This window comes from Tripterygium wilfordii, chromosome 22 (genome assembly GCF_013401445.1).
Source record: "Tripterygium wilfordii isolate XIE 37 chromosome 22, ASM1340144v1, whole genome shotgun sequence".
NCBI classification, from domain to species: Eukaryota; Viridiplantae; Streptophyta; class Magnoliopsida; order Celastrales; family Celastraceae; genus Tripterygium; species Tripterygium wilfordii.
In genome coordinates, this window is record NC_052253.1 from 5,166,045 (window position 1) to 5,188,363 (window position 22,319).

Below are 22,319 nucleotides of genomic sequence, written 5' to 3' on the forward strand. Positions count from 1 at the left end.
AGCTTTGTGGTCTGGAGTAGTTGATGAGGTGATGTCCTCCATGCGTACACGACGATCTTCATAAGCAATCAATCGACGACGAAAGTCTTCATACAAGAGATCACTGTCAAGATTAGAGATCATAGTGACAAAATCTTTGTAGGCAAGATCCAGCCCAGCTAAACCCTGAGCAATAATATCTGTGTCAGTGACAGAAATGTCGAGGTCACGTAGTTGATCAGCAAGGATTTTGAGTTCCCTGCAGTAGACATCGGCTGTTTTGATGTCTTTGCGAAAAGTGTGAAATTTTTGGCGAAGCTCCAATTTACGAGCCATAGATATGTCACGATAGCGGCGGTGAAGAATGACCCATAAGTCTCGTGCGGTGGAAAGCATATGAACATCGGCAAGAACAGATCGAGAGAGTGTAGCATGGATCCAATTGCGAACAGTCTGATCCATTCGTTGCCATACAGAATAAGAGGGGTTTGGCAAAACCTGGTTGTTAAAGGAAGTTAAAGTTGCTGAGGGACAAGGAATGGTCCCTTCAATGAAACCCAGAAGATCGTGTTGAATAAGTAGTCCACGAATTTGAGTTCGCCATAGTGAGTAGTCATCTGATGTTTCTAATTTGGTGGAGACAATGTGAGTGACATTAGGAGAAGAAGTAGAAGAGGGAATATAGGATGAAGTAGTGTCAAATGGAGGTACGGAAGTAGTGGTGGGAAATAGAGAAGGAAAACCAGGAGATGGGGCTGAGAGAGGTGAAGATAAGTACCCAAGAGGAGATCGAGTAAGCGACGGCAAGGAGAAGGATGAAGAAAAAGGTGGAGGGAGAGTAGTAGAGAAAGGTGGAGGGGGAGTAGATCGAGTCAAATTGGGACTTCCAATGTCTGTAGTAGTTAGAGAAGGTGATCCCGTTGAAGAAGACGAGATCTGAGAGGCGGCGGAAGCCATAGTTATAGGAACCCTAATGAACCTCTGATACCATGAAGATTGAGTATAATATTGACTTGTTGAAATTGAACAATACAGAAAGTATCTTACTTATACAGACCAAAGACAGCTGGTGTACAGCTGGTAAACTAATAGCAAAAAGTATCTTACTTCTACAGACCAAAGACAGCTGGTGTACAGCTGGTAAACTAATAGCAAGTATACACAGTAAATACAGATTATAAGATAATATATCTAATAGAGACACTAGTATATATAAAAACAAATATTTTATACATATTTAATTTGAGTGTGAATTAAATTGCCAATATGTATTCTCTATTTAGTTTCTATTTTTTCCATTTATTTTTCTCAAACGAGAAATGACTTTTTTGGCATCCAATAATTTCAATAGCGTGCATATATTACGACGGCGATAGCTATATTAATTATTTCAATACTTATTCCTTCCGTGCGATAGTTAAGTTCATTTAAAGAATGAAATGGGGGATAAGTTTCTTAAAGTCAACTTGAGATTGTATTTTCCAAATGACATCGATCTTCATCGTGAATAGTTGAATATCAATGGTAAACTTTGGACTACATAAATATATATATTATCATATAAAGGTCTAATGTTATTGTGTAAAATATAAATTACGTTTCAATGGTCTGCATCGATGACTATGTGTCATTAATGAATTTTTTTTAATTTATCATTAATTTGACCAAGTTAACTTGACTAAACGATTATTTATTTATTTATCATTTGCGATTGGAACTGGGTAAACGATTCACTTATATATAGGAGCTTCTCTACTAGTTCATTCCTCGTAACGAACACAAGCTCTCCTCGATCTCCTTGTGATAATTAACCATGGAAACCCTTCACTACTTGGGTCTCTTACTCTCTTTTGTTATTGTCACCTACAAACTGCTCTTCCAAAACAAGAATGGTAAGCAGTACAAGAACCTCCCTCCGAGCCCTCCCGGTGCACTTCCCATAATAGGCCATTTTCTCACTTTGAAGAAACCCGTCCACGAGGGTTTATACAATCTCTGCACCAAATATGGGCCTATACTCTATCTCCGATTAGGTCCACGACCGGCTCTTGTCGTCGGTAGCCATGAGGTCATCGAGGAATGCCTGACCAAGCATGACCTCAATTTTGCCACACGTCCCATCTTTCTCTCCAAAAAGCTTGTCACCTACGACTTCACCACCCTCGGTTACACCCCCTACGGCCAGCACTGGCGCAATCTCCGCCGCCTCACCACCCTCGAAATATTGTCTAATACTCGTATGCAGATGACTTCCTATATCCGGGTGGAGGAGGTCCGGAAGCTTACCAAGAATCTGTATGATAACTTCCTCAAAGCGGGTGTTTCAAAGGCCAACATGAAGTCTTTCTTTTACATGTTCACGTTTAATACTGTGATAAAGATGCTATCAGGGGAGAGATATTTTGGTGAGGATGACATGGGTTCTGCGAAAGGGAAGGGTAGATTGGAGGATCTAATGAAGATATTCTGTTCGAGTGAGGGCATCAACTTGAGTGATTTCTTCCCAATGTTGAGGTGGTTGCCGTTTTACAGAGTGGAGAAGAAGATGATGAAAGACCACAAAAAGAGGGATGCTTTCTTGCAGGGATTCGTTGAGGATCAAAGGAAGATGAGAGCAGCTAATCCTAATCGGGTCACTGTTAAGGACAAGAGACCAATCATCGATGTCTTGTTGTCGTTGCAAGAAACAGATCCTGAATTCTGCACCGACGAGGTCATCAAGGGGATTATACTGGTATAATTGATTTACGACTTCTTTCTGTTTGTCTTGCGAATATATATGATAAATATCATAGCGATTGGTATTTCAGTTATCTTCGTGAGCTCCACATAATATACATAAAATTTTATACGTATAACTCAACAGTTGGAATACCAGCTTATGAAATTCCTATCATTACTGTTTTATTCCTCAAATTTGAAATTTGGTGTAGGTAATGTTAACGGCAGGAACAGACACGACAGCTCAGGCAGCAACGTACGCAGCGCAAGATCTGGTAGCTCATCCAGAGTGCTTGAAGAAGGCAAGGGAAGAGATCGACTCTGTTGTCGGAACATCTCGTCTCATCGAAGACGCGGATCTTAACAAACTCCCATACCTAAACTGCTTGGTGAACGAGTCACTTAGATTGGGTCCCGCAGCTCCGATGCCACTCCCACATCTCAACATGGAGGATTGCACAGTCGGAGGCTACGACGTTCCTAAAGGCACCATGTTATTTGTGAACATATGGGCTTTGCACAGAGATCCTAGTCTGTGGGAGGACCCTTACGCCTTCAAGCCAGAGAGATTCCTTGGATACGAAGGTGATCAGAAAGCAGGGCTAAAGTTTATACCATTTGGAGCAGGAAGAAGACAGTGCCCAGGCATCACTATGGGGACAAGAGTCATGGCCATCGCTTTGGGGACACTGATCCAGTGCTTCGATTGGGAAAAGCCACAAGGAGAATACGCCAACGAAATTATATTCACTCCTCGTCAGCCTCTCACCGCTGCACTTTCCCACCTATGAATGAAGAGAATCGAAGTAAACTATATATATATATCATATCTATCTGCGTGTGTGTGCACACTGCACACTAGCTAGTTTAATATAATGCATCTGCAAATAATGCAAATAAATATGTATAATTATCTTTGAATTATTTCCGCGTGCTCATAATAATACGTCATTTTTTGTTGTTGTAAAGGTTTGGATTCCTAAATAAGGCCAAAAAAAGTAGGAGGTTGGCCTAAAAAGGTAACAATCTAGAAAGCACGGATACTAGATATGACACGAATATTTCGACACAGGAATTTCAAAATTCATAAAAAACATACATGGACAAGGCAAAGAGCCCGTTTGGGTACAATTTCAATCAATAATTTGTTGTCCCATTCGAGACAATTTTTAGACACTTTTACAATATTTTTTCATTTCTACCCTTATTTTTTATTGAACTGACCAAATTGTCCATCTATTATTTCTCTCTCTCCTCTTCTTTCACATCTTCTCTCTCCTCACCATTATCTCTCTGTCCCGCTGTACTCTCTCTCATATTTCTCTCATCCTCTCCAACAGTGCACGGTGCACCCACTGTCTGGTTCATTATCCCGGCCTCGCCGCCTTCAATTTCCGTTCCGATCTCCGTTTCCAGTAACCGCCACTGACACCACTCCTTTTTGCCAAGCAAGATTCAACATCGAACAAAACCAAGCAAAGGCAGTAGCTGCACGAACATAACCATTGCAAACTCAGGCTGTTGTCGTTGGTGGACGATTTGATGGGAATATGAAGGGGTGATTGTTGATGAGAATGGATTGGATGCCATTTGCCATTTACTGGAAAATCTTGAATTGGATAGTCATAGGAATTATTAATCTTAAAATAAATCTATTAATAAAATACATTAAATCTTACAATTAATTATTTATTTTAATTTTAATTTATTTTAATATGTTACCACTAAAATGTATAATACTATTACACGTAATTTACACAACAATTAACATCATATATATGTTATTATTTATTATCATCATTTATTATCTACAATATATGTTATTGTCAAAATTATTTACCAAATGAATCCAAAAACACGCATTAATATATATGTAATTAAAACAAGTACTGAACTGAAGACCCAGTTACTCGAAAGTTCAGGCTCACGTGCCTTCAATGGGCCCGTTTGTCCACGCTTTTTTGCCCAAAAATATCCACCGAGTCTGCTTTAGTTTGGACGCGTTTGGGCTATAGCCGTTTGGCTGCCCGTTTGGGTTGGGTCATACCCCACCGTAGCCCATCTCAAGTGGAAGTTGTGGAAAGGTGCTTTAACATGTGAATCACTTTTTGTATGAACTGTGTTACGAAAACAAGATGCGGGCCTAATTACTCGCTTATCCCCATATTAATTCACTAATACCAACTATGCCCTTTGTACCACATAACCTAACTCATTCTCTCCATGAACTTCCCCTGCTGCGCCGCTCTCTCTCTCACTCGTAGACCACTAATCTAGGTTTTTCTCTACTCTTCATGCAGTTTTCTCTATCAATTGCATTCATATGCACAAAAGTTCACCATTTACCTAACTTCTGCAGGTCTTCACGATTTGGGTGATTTCATCTTCTTGTGTTGGCGCAAGCTTTTGATTTCGAGACTGGCGAAGGTTAGTCTCCAGTTCAAATTAAACCTCTTTCTCAATGTTCAATGCTGCAAGTATTTATATTTTTGACTCTGTTTATGAAATCCTATTTAAGCAGCTATTGCTTCTCTTCTTCGTTAGAGATTCCCTGTAGAAATATTCTTAGAATTTCCTCCTTTAAAAGGTACCTCCTCTTATGCTCGATAACCACTACAAGTGGTATTTTTAACATTAGGTTGTGCTTGTCAAAAAAAAAAAAAAAAAAAAAACATTAGGTTGTGGCCACCCAGATCGATTGTAGAATAACTTATATATCCTTGAGTCTATCTAACGAAATGACTTTCAAGTTTTATTTGACATGATCATTATTCATTGGTGTCATATTAAGTGCCAAGATGGCCCTTCAAATGTTAAATTGTCACGAGCTTTCCATGAGCTTCACTTTGTTCCCTGTGATATTTGTCTTGTGTCTATGGGCATAATATGTTTTTGTTTATGTCCTGTATGGTATATATAATTTAGGTTATGAATGTCTATTCCTGAATTAATGTGTTATATTGAATATCTTTGTATGCATATCTTATTGGTTGTGCAAACTGTTTTAGAAAAATGAGTCTACCAAGTGAACAAATAACTGGAGACAAGGCAAACTGGGATGCCACTTTGACAAAAACTTTTATCGACGTCTGTGTCAAACGTCAAAAAGCGGGTGATAGGCCAAACACGCATTTTAGTCGAGAGGGTTGGAAGAATGTCATTGCAGATTTTAAAGCAAAAACTGGTAGGTCCTATGATCAAGTTCAATTGAAAAACAAGTGGGATAACTTGAAGAAAGAGTGGAGATTGTGGGAGAAGTTGATTTTTGGCGAGACAGGGCTTGGATGGGATGACCAACGTCACACTGTGTTGGCAGATAACGAATGGTGGGAGAGGAAAATCAAGGTAATTCTTATTATAGAAGTGTGTTCTTAGTGCAACAAAAACAATTCATCATTGCTTTTTTTTTATTCCAACGCATGACGTTAATGTACATCAATTTCTGTTACAGGAGGATCGAAAGTGTGCTAAATTTCGCAACCAGGGTATTGAGAATAGAGAAGAATTGCAGTTCCTATTTGGAGGGCAAGCTGCCACTGGACAGCATGCATTCATGCCTTCTGCCACAATTTTCCCTCAAGCTATTAATGATGAGACAGCTCCCACAGAAGAAGATGAGCATCATAGGGGGGTTGAAGAGCAGCTACTGTCCGGAGATGATGATTCAACCGATCCAGAGTATGACGCAAATGCGGACATTACTGCTGATGTCCATAGCTCTCCCACTCCACCACCTCGTGCTAGTAGGAGGTCTACTACCCCTGGTACTCGTGTTAGACGCAAGAGGAAGGCTAGTGATGTCCGAGATGAGATAAACAACTCTCTAGGACAGTTGGTCACTGCAGTACAGAGTAGAAGTTCAACTGTTGGATCTGTATACAATTCTGGGAATATAGATGAAGTTATGCTCATGTTGGAAGAATTTCCTCAAACTGCAGCTGGTGGACCTCTATTAAGGTTTGCTCTGACGTTATTCGAGAAGAGAGAAAATCGAGAGTGGTTTCTGGGGATAGGGAGGAAGAATTGGCAGATGGAGTAGTTACAAGCCAAGTATGATGAGGCAATTGGTGGGGGATCTTCAGGATCTCATTAGTGCTTGGTTCAATTGATTATGTTTAGCATATGTTTCGATTTCGACTATTTTAAACTTCTTATGGTTATGTTGTTTTTATTTGTTTAAATTCTCGGATTTATGGATGATATTCTGCATCTGCTTGATTTTAATTATGGAATATGTATGGATAATTTGAATCTGCAATTTCAATTATATGTTTGGTTTTAACAAATCTGGTAACTCAAATTAATTTGTTTATATTTCAATAATGATACTTATATTGTATCTCTAACAGGTAATGGCGAATGATGATAATTGGGATGAAGATGAGTTCATTACAGATGCATGCATTTTAGGTGCTGTGGTAGCCATTAGTGAACTGACATATGCCGTGCCACGTCAAAAGTGTTGGACTTCTCAATTGTCTGGTCATAAATGGATAACAGATTTACTTCGAGGTAATCGAATCAAATCGTTATCTATATTGAGGATGGAAAAACGTGTCTTCCTTGATTTGTGTAATGAATTGTCAACAAAGTACGGATTAGTGGCATCACGTAACGTTGGATTGAGAGAGATGGTTGCCATGTTCATATATATCATTGCACAAGGGGTTAGTACTAGGGCAGTGCAAGATCGCTTTCAACATTCCGGTGAGACAATTCATCGTCAATTTCACAAAGTGTTGGAAAGCATAATAAGAATGTCCAGGGATATTATAAAGCCTAGAGATCCCGAGTTTAGTGCCACTCCTCGGCAAATCGCAGAAATGACAAGTTTAATCCTTTTTTTAAAGATTGCATTGGGGCAATTGATGGTACACACATAGCTGCAGTTGTGCCTCCTGAAGAACGTATTCCATATATTGGGAGGAAAGGAGTGACGACCCAGAATGTTATGGCAGTATGTGATTTCGACATGCTATTCACGTTTGTGTGTGGTGGATGGGAAGGGTCGGCGCATGATTCACGGATATTCAATAAAGTTTTAACAGATGTACATAGCAATTTCCCTCACCCTCCCACAGGTAAACTTTATGCATTTGTTATTTTTATTAATATGTTTTTTACCACTAACTATAAATTTGATTAATGTAGGGAAGTACTACTTAGTTGATGCCGGATATCCAAATCAGAGGGGATACCTTGCGCCATATAAAGGGCAGAGATACCACCTAGAGGTCTTTCGTAATGGCCCACAAGCATCAGGCCCCCGAGAAGCATTCAATCATGCGCATTCTTCCCTACGAAGTGTGATTGAGCGTACATTTGGTGTATTAAAGAAGAAATGGTTGATCTTAACTCGGATGCCGTCATATAAATTTGACACTCAGATAAAGATTGTTGTTGCATGCATGGCAATACACAACTTTATTCGAATGAACGTAATTGAAGATGAAGATTTCCTCGCATATGGTAATGAATCGGTGGTCATTGGAAATGACGACGACTTTGGTACTCCGATGGAAAATGGGGATCCCTTACAGTTGAATGAAGATTTAGAGATGACCACTTTACGCGATATGATTGCAGTCGAGTTATATGATTTGTAATGCAACATAAGCAAATTTGTATTTCGTTTTTAAGTAGATTATATATAAATTAGATCTAAAGAACCTCCCAATTTGATATTATTATTAAAAAAATAACATCATAAAAAATACTCCTTAACAAATATAATAGTCAAACATAAAAAATGATTCATTAGAATTTATAACATAAATAATTATTTATTACAATTTATATCAACTCACCTCACAACATTTTTGTTCATCCAAACACTAAACTGCACCTCACCTCACCTCACCACAGTTTTTTTAGTAACACGTCCAAAAGCTTTTTCTCAATAGAACTCACCTCACAGTACCACAACTTTTTACTTGACAGCACCTCACCTCACAGCATAAAAATACACCACACTCCCAAACGGACCCAATGATTGCCCAATGGCCCCAATCACACTAAAAAGTCTTAAACATACTTGCCCAGCCCAATCACTAGACATTTCAAAATTTTGGGCTTTGAAGGAAATACCGGAGGCCCAATTACTCAAGAGTTTAGGCTCGATATTTTTAAAGCCCTTATCATTTGTAAGTCTTACCAGATGTCACCATCCATTTTTTCATTTAAGCAGGTAGCAGCGCAGCACACCAGTGAAGCACTGCAAAACAGAGAATAATCTCACCTGCAAACCCTAGAAATTGGCCGTTCACATGGGAAGCCCAGTCTCAAATTTATGAATAAAAAAAAAACACAAGCATATAAACTACGAAAAAAAATAGTTTCATTATAACACTAGGCCATATATAAATAAGCATTTCTGATGTAGCACAACAAGCTTAAGATTGCTCTTCCTGGAACGAACGCTCGAGGAAGTTTGGGTGTTGAATGAGACAGATTATCTTTCCTCGAGCGGGATATTAGGAAGCTCAAGTGGGAATGTGTATTTTCTTTTGATAATTTTGTTTTAATTTGTATTTCTTTTTATTTAACTAGGATTACTTAAGGTTTCGTTTTGGTCTACCATTTACGGTTGTAAACTCTCATTAGAGAAAAGTTTTGTCAAACTTAATAAAAATCAGAGATTCTTCTCTAGCCCTACTTTGTTCAATTCTTGTTGGATTGATCTAGTAGAACCATATCTTTGATTTTGAATTCGCTTTGTTCTACCATGTTTTGTGTCAGTTGATATCAGAGTTTTGCATGTTCCTAGTCATGTCGCCAAAGAGATAAGCTGCCAAAAAACATGTGATTTTGGAGGAGGTGTATGCAAGGGAGGATGCAGATCTGGATAAACCCTTCGAGCCGTTCAAACGAATGATGGAAGGTCGAATAACGAGGTAGCTGAAGTTGATCGCGCAATGGTTGGAGGCCACGTTGCATCTCCACCAACAAACCCACCATCGAATCTGTAGGAGACAGATGAGTCCGAATCTGATGAAGACTTCGTTAACCCTTTTTGGCATCCAAGGGGTGCAAGGGGAAGAAGACAAGTCAGAAATCCTGATCTAAGGTGGTGGGAGTTAGGATTGCGAATTGGGTTCCTAAGCTCCAATGGGCCAGTCAACTAGAGGAATTCTTGGATTGAGTGACTACTGAAGAGGAGGAAAGATTGGATGAATTATCAACACATATCTTTGATAAATAGGAAGAAGACGTGGCAAAGTTAAACAGACCCTTGGTAAAGTTGAGGATAAACAAGATGAGGAATTATTGCAACCAATCTTTGATGATTATCTAGATGAAGGAGATCTGTTGCTGTAAGAAGAGATCAATTAAGAACTAATGGAGGAGAACTCTGACAACATTCAAGACCATGTTATGGTGTCTATTGAATTTGTTGATTTTGTTATTCCATATTGATTTCACAACGTAAAGAATTCTTCGGTCTCTTTTGTATTGAAGTTTAGAGTTTAAGGAGGCGTTGGTCATAGACATATTTTTTTGTATCAATGATGTTATCTCTGATAAAATTTCTACTACTACAACTCGTAAAAACTCGAGGTCGAGTTTTCTCCAACAAGAGGAGGTTGATGCAGCACAACCATATTACTCTTCCTGGATCGGGCGCATGAGGAAGATTGGGTGCTGAACGAGGCAGATTGCCCTTCCCGGAGTGGGCGTTGGAGGAAGCTTAGGTGCTGAATGAGACATATTTCCCTTCCTTGAGTGGGATATCGAGAAGTTCTAGTGGGAATGCGTATTTTTGTTTTAATTTTATTTAATTAGGGTTTCATTTTTGTTTACTATTTAAGGTTGTAAATTCTCATTAGAGATGAGTTTTTGTCGAATTTAATAAAAATCAGAGATTTTTCTCTAATTATACTTTGTTCAATTCTTGGTGACTTGATCTAGTAAAACCATATCTTTTATTTCGAATTCGTTTTGTTCTACCACGCTCTGCATCAATTTCCCTTCCCGGGGGAAAAAACTAAGTACTTTCTGAAAAGATAAGAAGCTTTTGATTGGTTGCAGGTGGGATTAGATGACTTATTAACATGATAATAATATTGGTAATTAAGAAGTAGAAAGACGCGTTTTACCTAATCCTTGATAAACGTGGCTGTAGCAACTTATCAGTAGGTCCTCCATCGATTAATTCCTTCTTTTTTCACAATCGAACCACTCAATTCTTTGTTATCTCTTCTTTTTTCACAACGTCGATCTCTGGGAAATTAAAATAGAAAATGTGGATCGTGGGTCATATTCAATATTACTGTATAACACCATCCATGCATCAACATGCAAGGGACAAATAACATACTGTCAAGTGCAATATTTTGAAAAGATTTCCTTACGTAAAGTATTTTATTATTCTTATTTAAAAAATTCATCAATCTTATGAAAAAAATTCATCATTATATATAGTAGGGAATTGAATGATATTTATATTTTCACTTATTGGTATATAATTAATTCGATATAACATTTTTCGCAATTCTTAACTAGACAGAACTCATAAATAATTGAATGATTATGAATAAGAATTTCACACTAGCTTCTTAATGAGTTCTCAAATGATTAAAATTCTCAAGTAATTATATAGATATGGATATTTTGTGTGTGTGTGTGTGAAAGAACATTACATTTATGATTTTAACGGAAAGATTTATCTATATTACATTCTTTCTCTGGTCACGTACGTATCTAGGAACAATTATCAAACATATTTTTTAATATTTTAAATTAAAATATTTGATCGTTAGGTAACATAATTCATAAAATTCATAAACAAAAAGAAGATAATTTAGTTTAACTTAAATTAAAAGACTTTTACTATCATGCAAAAATACACGTAGAAACTGCAAGAAAAGACAAAAGCCTAAGTAGAGTTTTTAGATAGTTGTTTGTGCATGAAATTTTTGATTTCGGTGATGAGCAAGGCTGATTCGGGTAGATCCGGGAAGCAATAAAAGGCGTGGATTGCATTGGGGTATTCAATCAAATCCACTTCCTTGCCGCTTTTCTTCAAGCCTTGATGGTACTTTCTCTGCCAGTCTTGCAATGGATCAAACCCTCCGATTATAAGCAGCGTTGAGGGAAACCCAACAGCACCAGATATATCCACTGCGTTTGGCCCGAACACGTTCACTGATGGATGGTTACGATCAGACCCATCTGGCAAGAACGCTTTCCACATCCACTCCGTTCGTTCCTCCGTTATCAATGAACCTCCCTTTATCCTTTTCTCTGACTCCGTCTCCTCTTCGCCTCCGAAAAATGGTTGTATTGCTATCAGTCCTACTATTTTTACTTTCTCGAAGCTATACTCGCCGGCGGCTTTGAGCGCCACGTGGTGGGCCAGGTTCCCTCCTGCGCTATCTCCTGCTATGAAGCAACGGCTGAGATCCACATTCGCTTTGAACGATCCGAAATCCATGCTCTCCAGGAATTTCAAAGCCTCGAAGCCGTCCTCATACTGGGAGGGACACCGGTGTTCCGGAGCCAGACGGTAATTCACTGAGAGGACGACGGCGGGGATCTCACGAGCGAGTCTGCGGCATAAACCGTCGTAGTTTTTGGAGTTGGCGCCCATGAAAGAGAAGCCTCCGCCGTGGAAGTAAACTACCACAGGTAAGCTGACGTCATCATTAACACCATCTCCTGGTGACGTAGCACTAGTAGAAGTAGTAGTAGTGGGATTGTATAGGCGGAGCCAAAGTTTGGTGTCGCTGTTGATAGTGACGTCGAAGGAGGAGACGTCGTTGATAGGTTTGGAGGAGGGAGGGGATTTGGGGTCGAAAACCTTGACAAGGCCCCGGTTGACGGTAAGATTTGATCTTCGAGCTGCGTCAACGGAGAAGACGTGGGCGGAGAGAAGGAGGCGGACCTTCAGCGGAAGATTGGGAGTCGTTTTTGACATTTCTTGCTAGCTTTCTTTCTTTCCTTGAAGGCTTGAACTAGATTTACCATAATCTGCACAAACACACACTATATATAAATAAAACATGTGAGGATCATGTTTGCTAATATTGATGAATTTACTATATACGCCTCTATAATGTTGGTGGGAGATCCGATATTTACGTTTGTACGTGTATATTAATTTTAAAAAATGTTCTAAAACAAGGAAAAGGAAATACGTTTGCTCTAATTCCTTTGTAATAATACCGAATGAATCACACACACACACACATATATATTTCATATAGAAATCACATATTATTGGCCAAATTTTTTTTAATTATAGTACCGTGACATTGTGATGTAATTAATTATACTGCAAGTAAAGGCTGCCGAAACCAATGAGAAGTGGCTCTGTTGACAATCGATTGAGTTAGGTATATATGTGTTAGGTTTGATTCCAATAAGAAATATATTTCTAGCCTTATTTAAAAAAAAAGAAAAAGTAAAGGCTGCAGAATATATATTCCTAAATAGGCTTTTCATTTCACCGGGATTTACAAAAGTGATCAAACAAAATATTTCTAATTCACATATGTTGCTGAGGGATTTGAGGGTTCCGCAATTCCTTATATTTTACAATTCACATCTAATGGTGGAGAAAAAAATCGGACAAGTTTTAAAAATAGAAAAACAAAATTGTGTTGTGATGTAACATACCTCTCAAATTATTGGATTCAAATTGTAAACTCTGCAATTTTAAACGAATTGTGGAGTTTTCATATGTGTTGGTGATATCTTTATCATTTTTCAAAAACAAATGTTGCTTGTTTGTGCATTAATTGTATGGCCGTGGCCAGCATTAAGTGGACCCAAGTATTTGAACCGATTGAAAAAACGGGCCCACAGAGATGTGAGTTACGGTTACCCTTAACGACAATTCACGTGTTGGGGTAGCTTTTCATGTTCGTCGAACGGTCAAAGTGAAGTAGTTGGTCCCGGAAACTGGTCATTTGTCGATTATGGGTGCGTGGCCAACTGAAGCATATATAGGAGAATTCAATGCATGCTGGACTCGTATTCGATGTAATATTAATGTCGAAATCTTGAGCGAAACCTGCTAAGGTTTTATGCATGGCACTCAAACTATTCATGAACCTTTTTACCGGTGCTAGCGGGCTCTCTTAAGGCAGGCCAAACGCTACAATATCTGAACAGCAAGCATAATACAAAGTACTGTCGTAGCTAGCTACATAGATGTTTATGGACTCAGTGAATAATTTCTACCTTATTAGGGAAGTTGTGTTTGTGTGTCAAATGATAATATGACATGCCACATGTTATAGGTGGCATAATGCAATATCAGTGTGCCTTTAACTTATGAGGACACAAGGGAAATAAAAGCAGAGATGATGTGGCAGAAAGAGAATCATGCAGATGGATGCATGATGGGAATGAAGTACTGAGCTGGGAGTGGGGGCGCATAGAAACTTATCGAAATTGAGAGCCCCACCCCCATGGATATAAAGCTGTGAGACAGGCATGTGTATGAATTGGTTACATAATGTACCCTCTCTTCCTTCTCTGCCCTATTCTTTACACAGAAGATGCATGGTCATTGGTCACAGTGTGTGTGTAAAGAGTGAGAGAGAGTGGATATTTGATGTTAACTTTATTTCTTGGTCAAAGAAGTTGGAGACAGCTGCCCCAATATGCCAGTTAAGACCTTTTCTTTTCTTTTTCTTTGTATAATCCTGTCCGTTTGGTTGGTCCCGCTTTTTATCACAGCCATGTGATCTTCTTCATATAACTATTAATCTTCCGGTGAAAAAAATCAAGAAGGATCGGATTAATATACTGATAATACCAAAAGTAACCTCCACTAATAACATGCCACGTGTCCTAACATCTGACATAGAATGGAGAGCATACCAGATGATGAACATCTAAGAGGGCAAGGAGAAAAGTTCCATGGCATGACTAGAGGACCACCCTCGGTACCTCGTCGAGCAAACATGCTCAGTTCCATAGAACGACCTATCCCGATGCTATGCTCCATAAGAAAAAAGATTACTAGAAGAGTAATCGACAGATCCACATCCTCACCCATGATCTTCCACAACCGCTTGTAACTACCACTTCCTAACCAATATAAAAGGGGACCCTCCACCATAGGTAAATGTTACATGCTACTTTTCTTACTCTTGCACATTTGAGAGAAGAGAGTTCCGAATACTGAGCACTCTCTCTTTTTGTCTAAGTACTGACTTGAGCGTCAGAGAGGTCCCCCAAACGCAAACTCAAGCTCCCATAGCTTACGCACTTCCTTGTGTTGAGCAAACTTGACATAGTGTAACAAGACTTGGCACAACCTAGCACAACCTAGCATAGCACAACATAACACCTCTTGACCGGTGACGTAATCAGAACAAGAGAAAGTTTTATACGTCATCATATACAAAATTCAACTCCAAATTCTTTTTTGAGTTTAAAAGAAGGGAACAACCCCTGATCATGGAAATAAATGTGTTGTTAAACAAATCATGATTTCACTAAAGAGCCGCCCACATTGCGAGACAATTAAACTTCAGTCGTCCATTATTTTTGTCGCCCTTAATGTACGAGGACGTTAATTTGTATTTGAGGGTTAGGTTTGGCTTAATTATAGGAAGTCCAATCTTTAGCCGCCAACAACGACAATTTTAAGATGGAAGTGTAGTATAATATATATATATATAGATTCAAACATTGAATCATTAAAATGTCCTCATTCTTTAAAAAAAAATCATTCGAATGTTAAAAAAGCCAAAAAGGTACTTCCCTTAGACAGAAAGAGAGAGGGAGAGGCAAATCGACTAATGAAGCTTCGAGTCTTGACCGTGGACCTCCCGCGTGAGTTCATCCTCCATTCCCTCCCTTGTTTTACAAAAATTTCCCCCCGTTCCGTTTCTGCCACTAAGTGTGTGTTACTAACTTTCCATCGGTACTGCTTCGCGGTAGTTCCGTAATTAGAAGAAGGCAAGGTGTATCAAGTGGCCATTCCATTATCCATATAATCAAAAGACGGACATCATAATGGCCCATAAACCCAATCTCCACACTCCACTGTAGCGCGTGAAAACTTCAAAACCAGTGAGGATTAGAGAATTTAATGCTAGGCGAAATGATGGCGCGTGGAACAAGTGAAATGTAAGGGAGGAGCACTGGGGCCTGAGGGTGAGGGGCTGCCTGCCGGAGTCTCCTGCTTTGTTGTGTATATATAATTGACGTGTGTATTATGAGAGGGTCTTTCTTTTCTCTTTTTTATTTTAATAAAAAATATATATTTTGGTGCTGCTGCTGGGGTTGGGGTTGGGTACAAGTACTTTTGCTTTCTCTTCCCTCTCTTGCTTTTGATCTCTGTCTGACTCTGACCTAATTGTCTCTCTCTGTCTGTGTCTCGTCTGGCACTCGTATTCACTTCCTAAGTCCGTCAAGATATAGCAGAAGATCCAACTAATTAGTAATTCTGGTCTTATCTTGGATTCTCCTTCGTTCATTGAGGAAGGAAGATAGAGATCGAGGTCGATCATTTAACTACTCAAGAGATCGCGCGAGATCATATATAGAGAGAGACAAAGAGGCTGCTAGCTGGAAGAGATGGGAAGTGGTGGTAATACACAACATATTGCAGGAGGAGGAGGAGGGCATCAGTTCGGAGACACAACATACACAAAGGTGTTTGTGGGAGGGTTGGCTTGGGAAACCGAGAAGGAGACCATGAAGAACTACTTTGAGCAGTTTGGTGAGATCTTGGAGGCAGTTGTCATCACTGACAAGGCCACCGGAAGATCCAAGGGTTACGGATTCGTATGTGATCTCTCTCTTATCTTTTTTACTTTTCTTTATTTCTTGATCATGGATATATCATCATCATCTTCTGTGATCGATCGATCGATGGATCTTGTATATTGAAAAGAATAAGTGCTGATCCAGGTAACATTCCGCGAGGCAGAAGCGGCGATGAGGGCATGTGTAGATGCAGCTCCAGTGATTGATGGGAGAAGGGCTAACTGCAATCTTGCTTCGTTGGGTGTTCAGCGATCCAAGCCTTCCACACCTAAGCACGGTACCCACCACATCCACCTTTTTTTTTTCCTTTCTTTTATTCATATATAATTAATTAATTAATTATATTGAGGTTTTTCCTTAGGAAATATTTTTCAGATCTGGCAAAAAGTTACATGAAATCTTCCATTTTCTGAGGTGTAAAGTTTGTGTTCAAGATGCTTGCTCAAATATTTTTTATGTTGTCTGTTTGATCGATGCTGAATATATATTATGATCATACAAGTGTTATTTATGGATATTCGTGCCTTCTTAATTAGAAAAAAAAATCTATATATCTATATATATCTCTATATATATAATTTAATTAACTTGCTTGAAGGAATTTAATTGAGGGTCCAAAAATATTCTCGAAACAACTAACATTTGAACTACAGTAGTCAAGTGTAGCGTGAATATTCCTCCCCCATTTATGTTTTAGTTTTATTTACTCTACAACAGGTATCATGAAGGAGTGAATTAATTAAGTTTAAATAAGTAATGTTAAGAAAAACAAAAAATGAATATGTATTAATATATTATGGATGGCAGGAGGAGGAGGAGGAAGGAACTTGAGGGTAATGAGCGCATTTCAGACAGGATTTGGAGGAGCAGCTGCAACTTTTGCTTCAGCTGCAACCTTCCCTCATTATGGCTTCCAACAAGGCATTCCTTATAATCTTTATGGGTATATATATTCATTGCTTTCCTCTCTCTCTCTCTCTCTCGTGCATGCACGTGCTTGCCAACTCATGCACACACACCCATTCCAACCCCTACCTAGGCTTATATTCTCCATCTGATCTCTCTCTATCTCTCTTACAAAGTTGACACCCTCCTTTATTGGATTTGGATGTATATATATATATATATATATATATATATATATATATGGTACAGACGGATGAGAGAGCACCAGAACCCTTCATTTGCTTGCTACCTAAATACATGTGTGGACCATGCCTTGAATGAATGAGTTATGCAAATAATGCAAGTGCACATGCCTATGTATATATCGTATTTTTCTCCCTCTCTCATCCTGTATCTTCACACTCTTTTCGGCCTTTTTTACTAATAATAATCATAGTAATTACATGTGTATGATTTTACTTTGGTGGTGCAATGCAATGTATGTATAATTATGTCATGCTTACGTTGTTTTTTAAGGAATAATCTTCAAAACCTCGCTGCGTGTTTTTTTTTTTTTTTTTGTGATTTAACAAAAACTATATATTTCAGGTACCCTCCATACTCCACGGATTACACTTACCCAACGGTAATTGTATTCTTCTCTTCTTATATATATATGCTTTCATTAATTAATACCCGCCATCCATCTTAGGATTCCATCCCAATTTGCATGCCCTTTATAACTTTTGGGAGACAATCACCTTTTACTGCAGCTATTTCCACCTATTTTAAAAAAGAACTTGTCGGTTTGTTGACAAATAATGGTCTCTAGCAATTTCTTAATTAGCAGAGAGAGAAAATAGAAATATGACTGTGGGTGATTGTGCTTGCCTTGATCCTAAACTTAACATAGCTTCCTATACTTGAGTTTTTTAACTGTTGAGAGTTGACTCCGTTAATAATCGATTGGACAATTGCATCCAAAATTCGATTTCAGCCAGCAGCATTTTTTTGGTGGCCACATGCATATGGGCTTTTGACCTGAATGTGAGGGTTTGTTAGTGGGTCTTCGTGTGTAATGGGCCTCAACTCAAGATTACCTTGTTAGCATGTGAGAAACTTTATACGCATTGGCCTGTCAACCTAAGATTTACGTTCACTTAATTATCCAAAAGACATGTTGGGCTTGGTGGTCCTCCATTAAAAAAAAAGTTACTTTATTTTTTAATCCTAAGCTATTTTGGGTTTTTCAAAATTTTTGACTGTGCTTGGCTTAATGGGTTTGGGCACGTTTGGCATCCAAAGGACGGCTGCCAAACAAATATGACTTTACTTTATTTTCTCGTGGTCCGGTCCGCAGCTGCATGCTTAATTTGTAACATGGGCAAACATGGAAAATTCACCCGATTAGTCAACTCTTTAATTTTCTGGTTTGACCAATTTGATTGAACTAATCTGCTAGAATGCCCACCAATACATCAAGCCAACATCATGGTTTCTTACCAATATTATATTATAATTATACAACATTGATACATGTATGTGAAACAATATTGTTAATTATGAAGCTTACTTGTGTGTAAATGAATATGCCTGGTTGGTTCAGAGCTACTATAATATGTATGGAGGAGCAGCTGCAGGAGCACAGTATCCCATGTATGGTACAGGGATGATGACCGGATTTTACCCCTATCTTCAGTTCGGGGAAGGGAGCGGAGGAGCAGCAACCACCACCGGGTATGCCTCGGGCGGCCAAGGCTACGGTGTGCAATACCCACACCACCACCTACTTCAGTATTCATCCATCAACTCCACAACAGCAGCAGCAGGGGGTTACCCACACCATTATGGCCATGGTGCACCCTTGTCCCTTGCCTCTACACCAGCTTTGCAATCAGGTAATTTATATATACAGCGTTCTGTAAACTATTATATTCATATATACACGTAACTGCACACATGCATTTAAAATTACATCTCTCTCTCTCTCTCTCTCTCTCTCTCTATATATATATATATATATATATATATATATGTGTGTGTGTGTGTGTGTGTGTGTGTGTGTGTGTGTGTGTGTATACATGTTGTGTAGAAAGAAGTACTAATATCTTTGACAGTGTGTTTTGCTGTGCCACAGGCGTAACAATGGCCCTGCAAGCTCCTCCAATTCCTCATCGCTAGAGATCTCCGTCAAGACTCATCATCCCAAGAAGCTATGTAGCTCTCTCTACATTTCTAAATCTCTTTGAACCTTCGCCCTAACCATGGTTTTTCATTCTTTCTAACACAAGCCCATGCATGCATGTTTCGCATAGTTGGGAAATATGGCTCCCCGTAGGGGCTCAACCATCATCTCCAAAATTGGAGAATCATCATGCATCTCTTTTTCTTCTTCTTTCAGGGAAAGAAAACAAAGGTTCCTTGAAGAGAAGAACCAAATTGAGTTTTTTTTTTTGGTCCAATCTTCATTAGCCCTGGAAAGGCGCTACTTGAAAAATAACCCATTTTGTAATCTTTAATTAGCCTAGGAAAGGCTGATCATTTGATTTTCAGGGAAAAAAATGGCTTGCGAAAATGTAATATAAACAAACAAGATTAGCAGGCCCAAATCAGTTTAAAATGTATTATAGCTACCTAATCCCTCCAACTAAATCCATGGGGGCGTGTGGGATGCCCCCATTTTTTGTCAAGCTAGCTAGTCTTAGGGTTCTAGTAAGTAGGACTTGTATAATCTAATCTTTCTAGGTTTTTATTTAGAACTAGGATATATGAACATGGAGTCAGTAATTGTCCTTTTTGATTAATTATAAATGTTTTGTTTCAGATGAATCACATTCCCTTTGGGATAAAGGGAGAAAATCTTGATTAGTTAACTCATCTCGTTATTTTCTCTTTGTAAATTCCTTCTGTGGAGCTAAAATTTGGATATTTAGCTCCCAACTATTAGGAGACATTTGTTTTTCTAGCTAGGGTATTCAGTACTACTTAATTTGTTTAGGACGTACATTTCATCAGACCTCCATTAATGGATGTGGAGATGGTGAAAATATATATAGCATCTGCATGTAACCCTTGGGAGATATTTTGGGTTCCTTTGGGTTTCCACTTCCCTCTAACAACCATGGTTAGGACTTAGGTTATCCATTCCTCCCACGCTTTCCTCTCTCTCTCTCGCTCTCTCTTTCTCTCTCCCCCTCTGTGGAACTTCTTCATGGAGATGCAACGTATTGCGCATGCTACTCTTATATATATGATAAACCTGCTGCTGTCTGGACTGTAAGTAGGATTATATTCAACTTAATTAGGGCAAGATATCTCTTCTTCACCGTAAGGATGGTTGGAGATGGGTATCTGTCTGCTTACTATTATGCTTTTTTGATTAATTCCAAGACTTCTTATATTCATGCTTACTTCTGCTAATGCTTTGTTCATCATATCATAAAACCAAATTCATATGATATATATTCTCATATGCTCCAAATTTGTTTTCTTGCTTCACACCTTTTGGCCTGATTATTTTTTTTTTTTTTTGTCTTGGGGCTTATCCAAGGAAATTCCTTTTACTGCTCAAGTTCTCTGTTATGTTTTTTTTTTAATTTTTGAATTGATGCTTGTTCTTATCAAAGATGAGTTTTTTCCTATAATAACACTTTTATAATACATGATACTAATAGGGAGGCCAGTGGCGTACCGAGTCTCTGAGGGCCTTGGACAAACTTCAAATAAGGAACCTCTTAAAAAAATTTAAATATCATATATGTTACTTACATATGACATCATGTAGCATTTTTAGATGCAAAATCACTAATTATGTTGGTATAATTAATTTTTTCTATCAAATCACTAGACAATATAGCTTACTCATTTAATAATAGTTCTTATGACTACTATATACTATTAATAATTTAATTTTTTTCAAAAATATGGGGCTCTGGGCTACCCTCCGTCTAGCCCGCCCTCAGGAACGCCCCTGAGGAAGGCTCATGTATCTAACTCTAACAAGACCAGGAATAAGTTTTTCAATTCATGAAAAAATGTACTGACCAACAGATAAATGCATCCAATAGAATTCTTAAATATCTAAAAGGAGACGTCGAAAAGGGGAACTGTTCTATCCTAGCACTAACAATCTGCAGGTACAAACATATTATAATGCGAATTGGGCAGAATGCATTGATAGTAGACGATCAGTAGTAATAGGCTAGCTATTGCATAAAACTGGGTAATTCCATAATATCTTAGAAATCAAAGAAGCAAAGTTTAGTGTCTAGGTCACCGGCAGAAGCAGAAGCAGATCGAGCACAGAGCAATTGCAGCTACAGCAAGTGAGCTGAGAGCTGGATATCAAGTCTATTCATAGAATTAAACATGCATCCAGAAGGAATACCCTATGACCATACACTGTGACAACTAAGCATCAATTTACATAGAAAAACAATCTGGTTATTAGGGCTTGCTTTATTCTAAGGCTTTTCTAACTTGGGCTTACATCCTACATGGGCTATGTTATGTCAGTTGGGCCTGGTATTCATTTCCTAGCCCACATTCGTTATTCAACCAAACGGATCATTTCAATGTAATTTGAATTATATTACGTCATTCAAATTTGTCCCAACACTACCTCTCAGTGCTGTCAAATTACTATTGTATATATATATACTCCTACTGGATTTGTAGTCGTAGTAGTAAGATTGCACATTCAATGAGGATTTCTTGTTCTCTTCACCCTTCTTCTTCTCCTTCATCTCTTCACCAGTCTTGATTTGGTGCTTATAAAAAAAAATAGCATGCATGTAGGATGTAAGCCCAAGTTCGTGTACTGAACCAACTCAACAGATTTTAGCTGCTTCACGAGATCATGAGCAGGGTTTGGATTATCCATTTGTTGCTTACTTTCACCCAGGAATAAAGATTCGTCTCCCCAGTGGATTGTAAAACTCTGATAGCTAATCAATGTCCTACGTGCTCAAATAGTTTTCACCCAAACAAATGGAGCGCAAGTAGTC

At 38.5% G+C, this 22,319-nt stretch overlaps 5 protein-coding genes across 6 annotated transcripts; 4 read left to right on the forward strand and 1 right to left on the reverse strand.

Moving 5' to 3' along the window:
- The first annotated feature begins 1,743 nt into the window (after positions 1 to 1,743).
- Positions 1,744 to 3,663, forward strand: LOC119991782 (cytochrome P450 81Q32-like). Its single transcript, XM_038838235.1, has 2 exons — positions 1,744 to 2,713; positions 2,913 to 3,663. The coding sequence occupies exons 1-2, from the start codon at positions 1,793 to 1,795 to the stop codon at positions 3,489 to 3,491; spliced, it is 1,500 nt and encodes a 499-aa protein (XP_038694163.1). The 5' UTR covers positions 1,744 to 1,792; the 3' UTR covers positions 3,492 to 3,663.
- Positions 3,664 to 4,887: 1,224 nt separating this feature from the next.
- LOC119991786 (L10-interacting MYB domain-containing protein-like) lies at positions 4,888 to 6,964 on the forward strand. Its single transcript, XM_038838244.1, has 4 exons — positions 4,888 to 4,977; positions 5,060 to 5,127; positions 5,709 to 6,045; positions 6,152 to 6,964. Exons 3-4 carry the CDS (start codon positions 5,713 to 5,715, stop codon positions 6,737 to 6,739), a joined length of 921 nt encoding a protein of 306 aa, XP_038694172.1. The 5' UTR covers positions 4,888 to 4,977; positions 5,060 to 5,127; positions 5,709 to 5,712; the 3' UTR covers positions 6,740 to 6,964.
- An 88-nt stretch (positions 6,965 to 7,052) lies between these two features.
- LOC119991789 lies at positions 7,053 to 8,360 on the forward strand. Its single transcript, XM_038838249.1, has 2 exons — positions 7,053 to 7,781; positions 7,852 to 8,360. The coding sequence occupies exons 1-2, from the start codon at positions 7,652 to 7,654 to the stop codon at positions 8,304 to 8,306; spliced, it is 585 nt and encodes a 194-aa protein (XP_038694177.1). The 5' UTR covers positions 7,053 to 7,651; the 3' UTR covers positions 8,307 to 8,360.
- Positions 8,361 to 11,499: 3,139 nt separating this feature from the next.
- On the reverse strand, positions 11,500 to 12,685 carry LOC119991785 (probable carboxylesterase 18). Its single transcript, XM_038838243.1, has one exon. It carries the CDS (start codon positions 12,614 to 12,616, stop codon positions 11,576 to 11,578), a length of 1,041 nt encoding a protein of 346 aa, XP_038694171.1. The 5' UTR covers positions 12,617 to 12,685; the 3' UTR covers positions 11,500 to 11,575.
- Positions 12,686 to 15,944: 3,259 nt separating this feature from the next.
- Positions 15,945 to 20,796, forward strand: LOC119991787 (RNA-binding protein 24-A-like). 2 transcript variants are annotated; one of them, XM_038838245.1, is made up of 6 exons: positions 15,945 to 16,446; positions 16,573 to 16,705; positions 17,236 to 17,371; positions 17,923 to 17,959; positions 18,920 to 19,211; positions 19,451 to 20,796. In XM_038838245.1, the coding sequence occupies exons 1-6, from the start codon at positions 16,237 to 16,239 to the stop codon at positions 19,492 to 19,494; spliced, it is 852 nt and encodes a 283-aa protein (XP_038694173.1). In that variant the 5' UTR covers positions 15,945 to 16,236; the 3' UTR covers positions 19,495 to 20,796. The 2 variants fall into 2 exon arrangements, with proteins under 2 accessions (XP_038694173.1, XP_038694175.1); XM_038838247.1 differs by having other exon boundaries at positions 15,949 to 16,446; positions 19,431 to 20,796.
- Positions 20,797 to 22,319: the final 1,523 nt, after the last annotated feature.

Bases quoted from the DNA above. Each gene is read 5' to 3' on its own strand.
- LOC119991782 (XM_038838235.1), top strand. From the start codon at position 1,793: ATGGAAACCCTTCACTACTTGGGTCTCTTACTCTCTTTTGTTATTGTC. The intron at 2,714-2,912 runs GTATAATTGATT...AATTTGGTGTAG, and splicing joins TCATCAAGGGGATTATACTG to GTAATGTTAACGGCAGGAAC.
- LOC119991786 (XM_038838244.1), top strand. From the start codon at position 5,713: ATGAGTCTACCAAGTGAACAAATAACTGGAGACAAGGCAAACTGGGAT. The intron at 6,046-6,151 runs GTAATTCTTATT...TTTCTGTTACAG, and splicing joins GGTGGGAGAGGAAAATCAAG to GAGGATCGAAAGTGTGCTAA.
- LOC119991789 (XM_038838249.1), top strand. From the start codon at position 7,652: ATGGCAGTATGTGATTTCGACATGCTATTCACGTTTGTGTGTGGTGGA. The intron at 7,782-7,851 runs GTAAACTTTATG...TGATTAATGTAG, and splicing joins TTTCCCTCACCCTCCCACAG to GGAAGTACTACTTAGTTGAT.
- LOC119991785 (XM_038838243.1), bottom strand. From the start codon at position 12,616: ATGTCAAAAACGACTCCCAATCTTCCGCTGAAGGTCCGCCTCCTTCTC.
- LOC119991787 (XM_038838245.1), top strand. From the start codon at position 16,237: ATGGGAAGTGGTGGTAATACACAACATATTGCAGGAGGAGGAGGAGGG. The intron at 16,447-16,572 runs GTATGTGATCTC...GTGCTGATCCAG, and splicing joins GATCCAAGGGTTACGGATTC to GTAACATTCCGCGAGGCAGA. The intron at 16,706-17,235 runs GTACCCACCACA...TATGGATGGCAG, and splicing joins GCCTTCCACACCTAAGCACG to GAGGAGGAGGAGGAAGGAAC.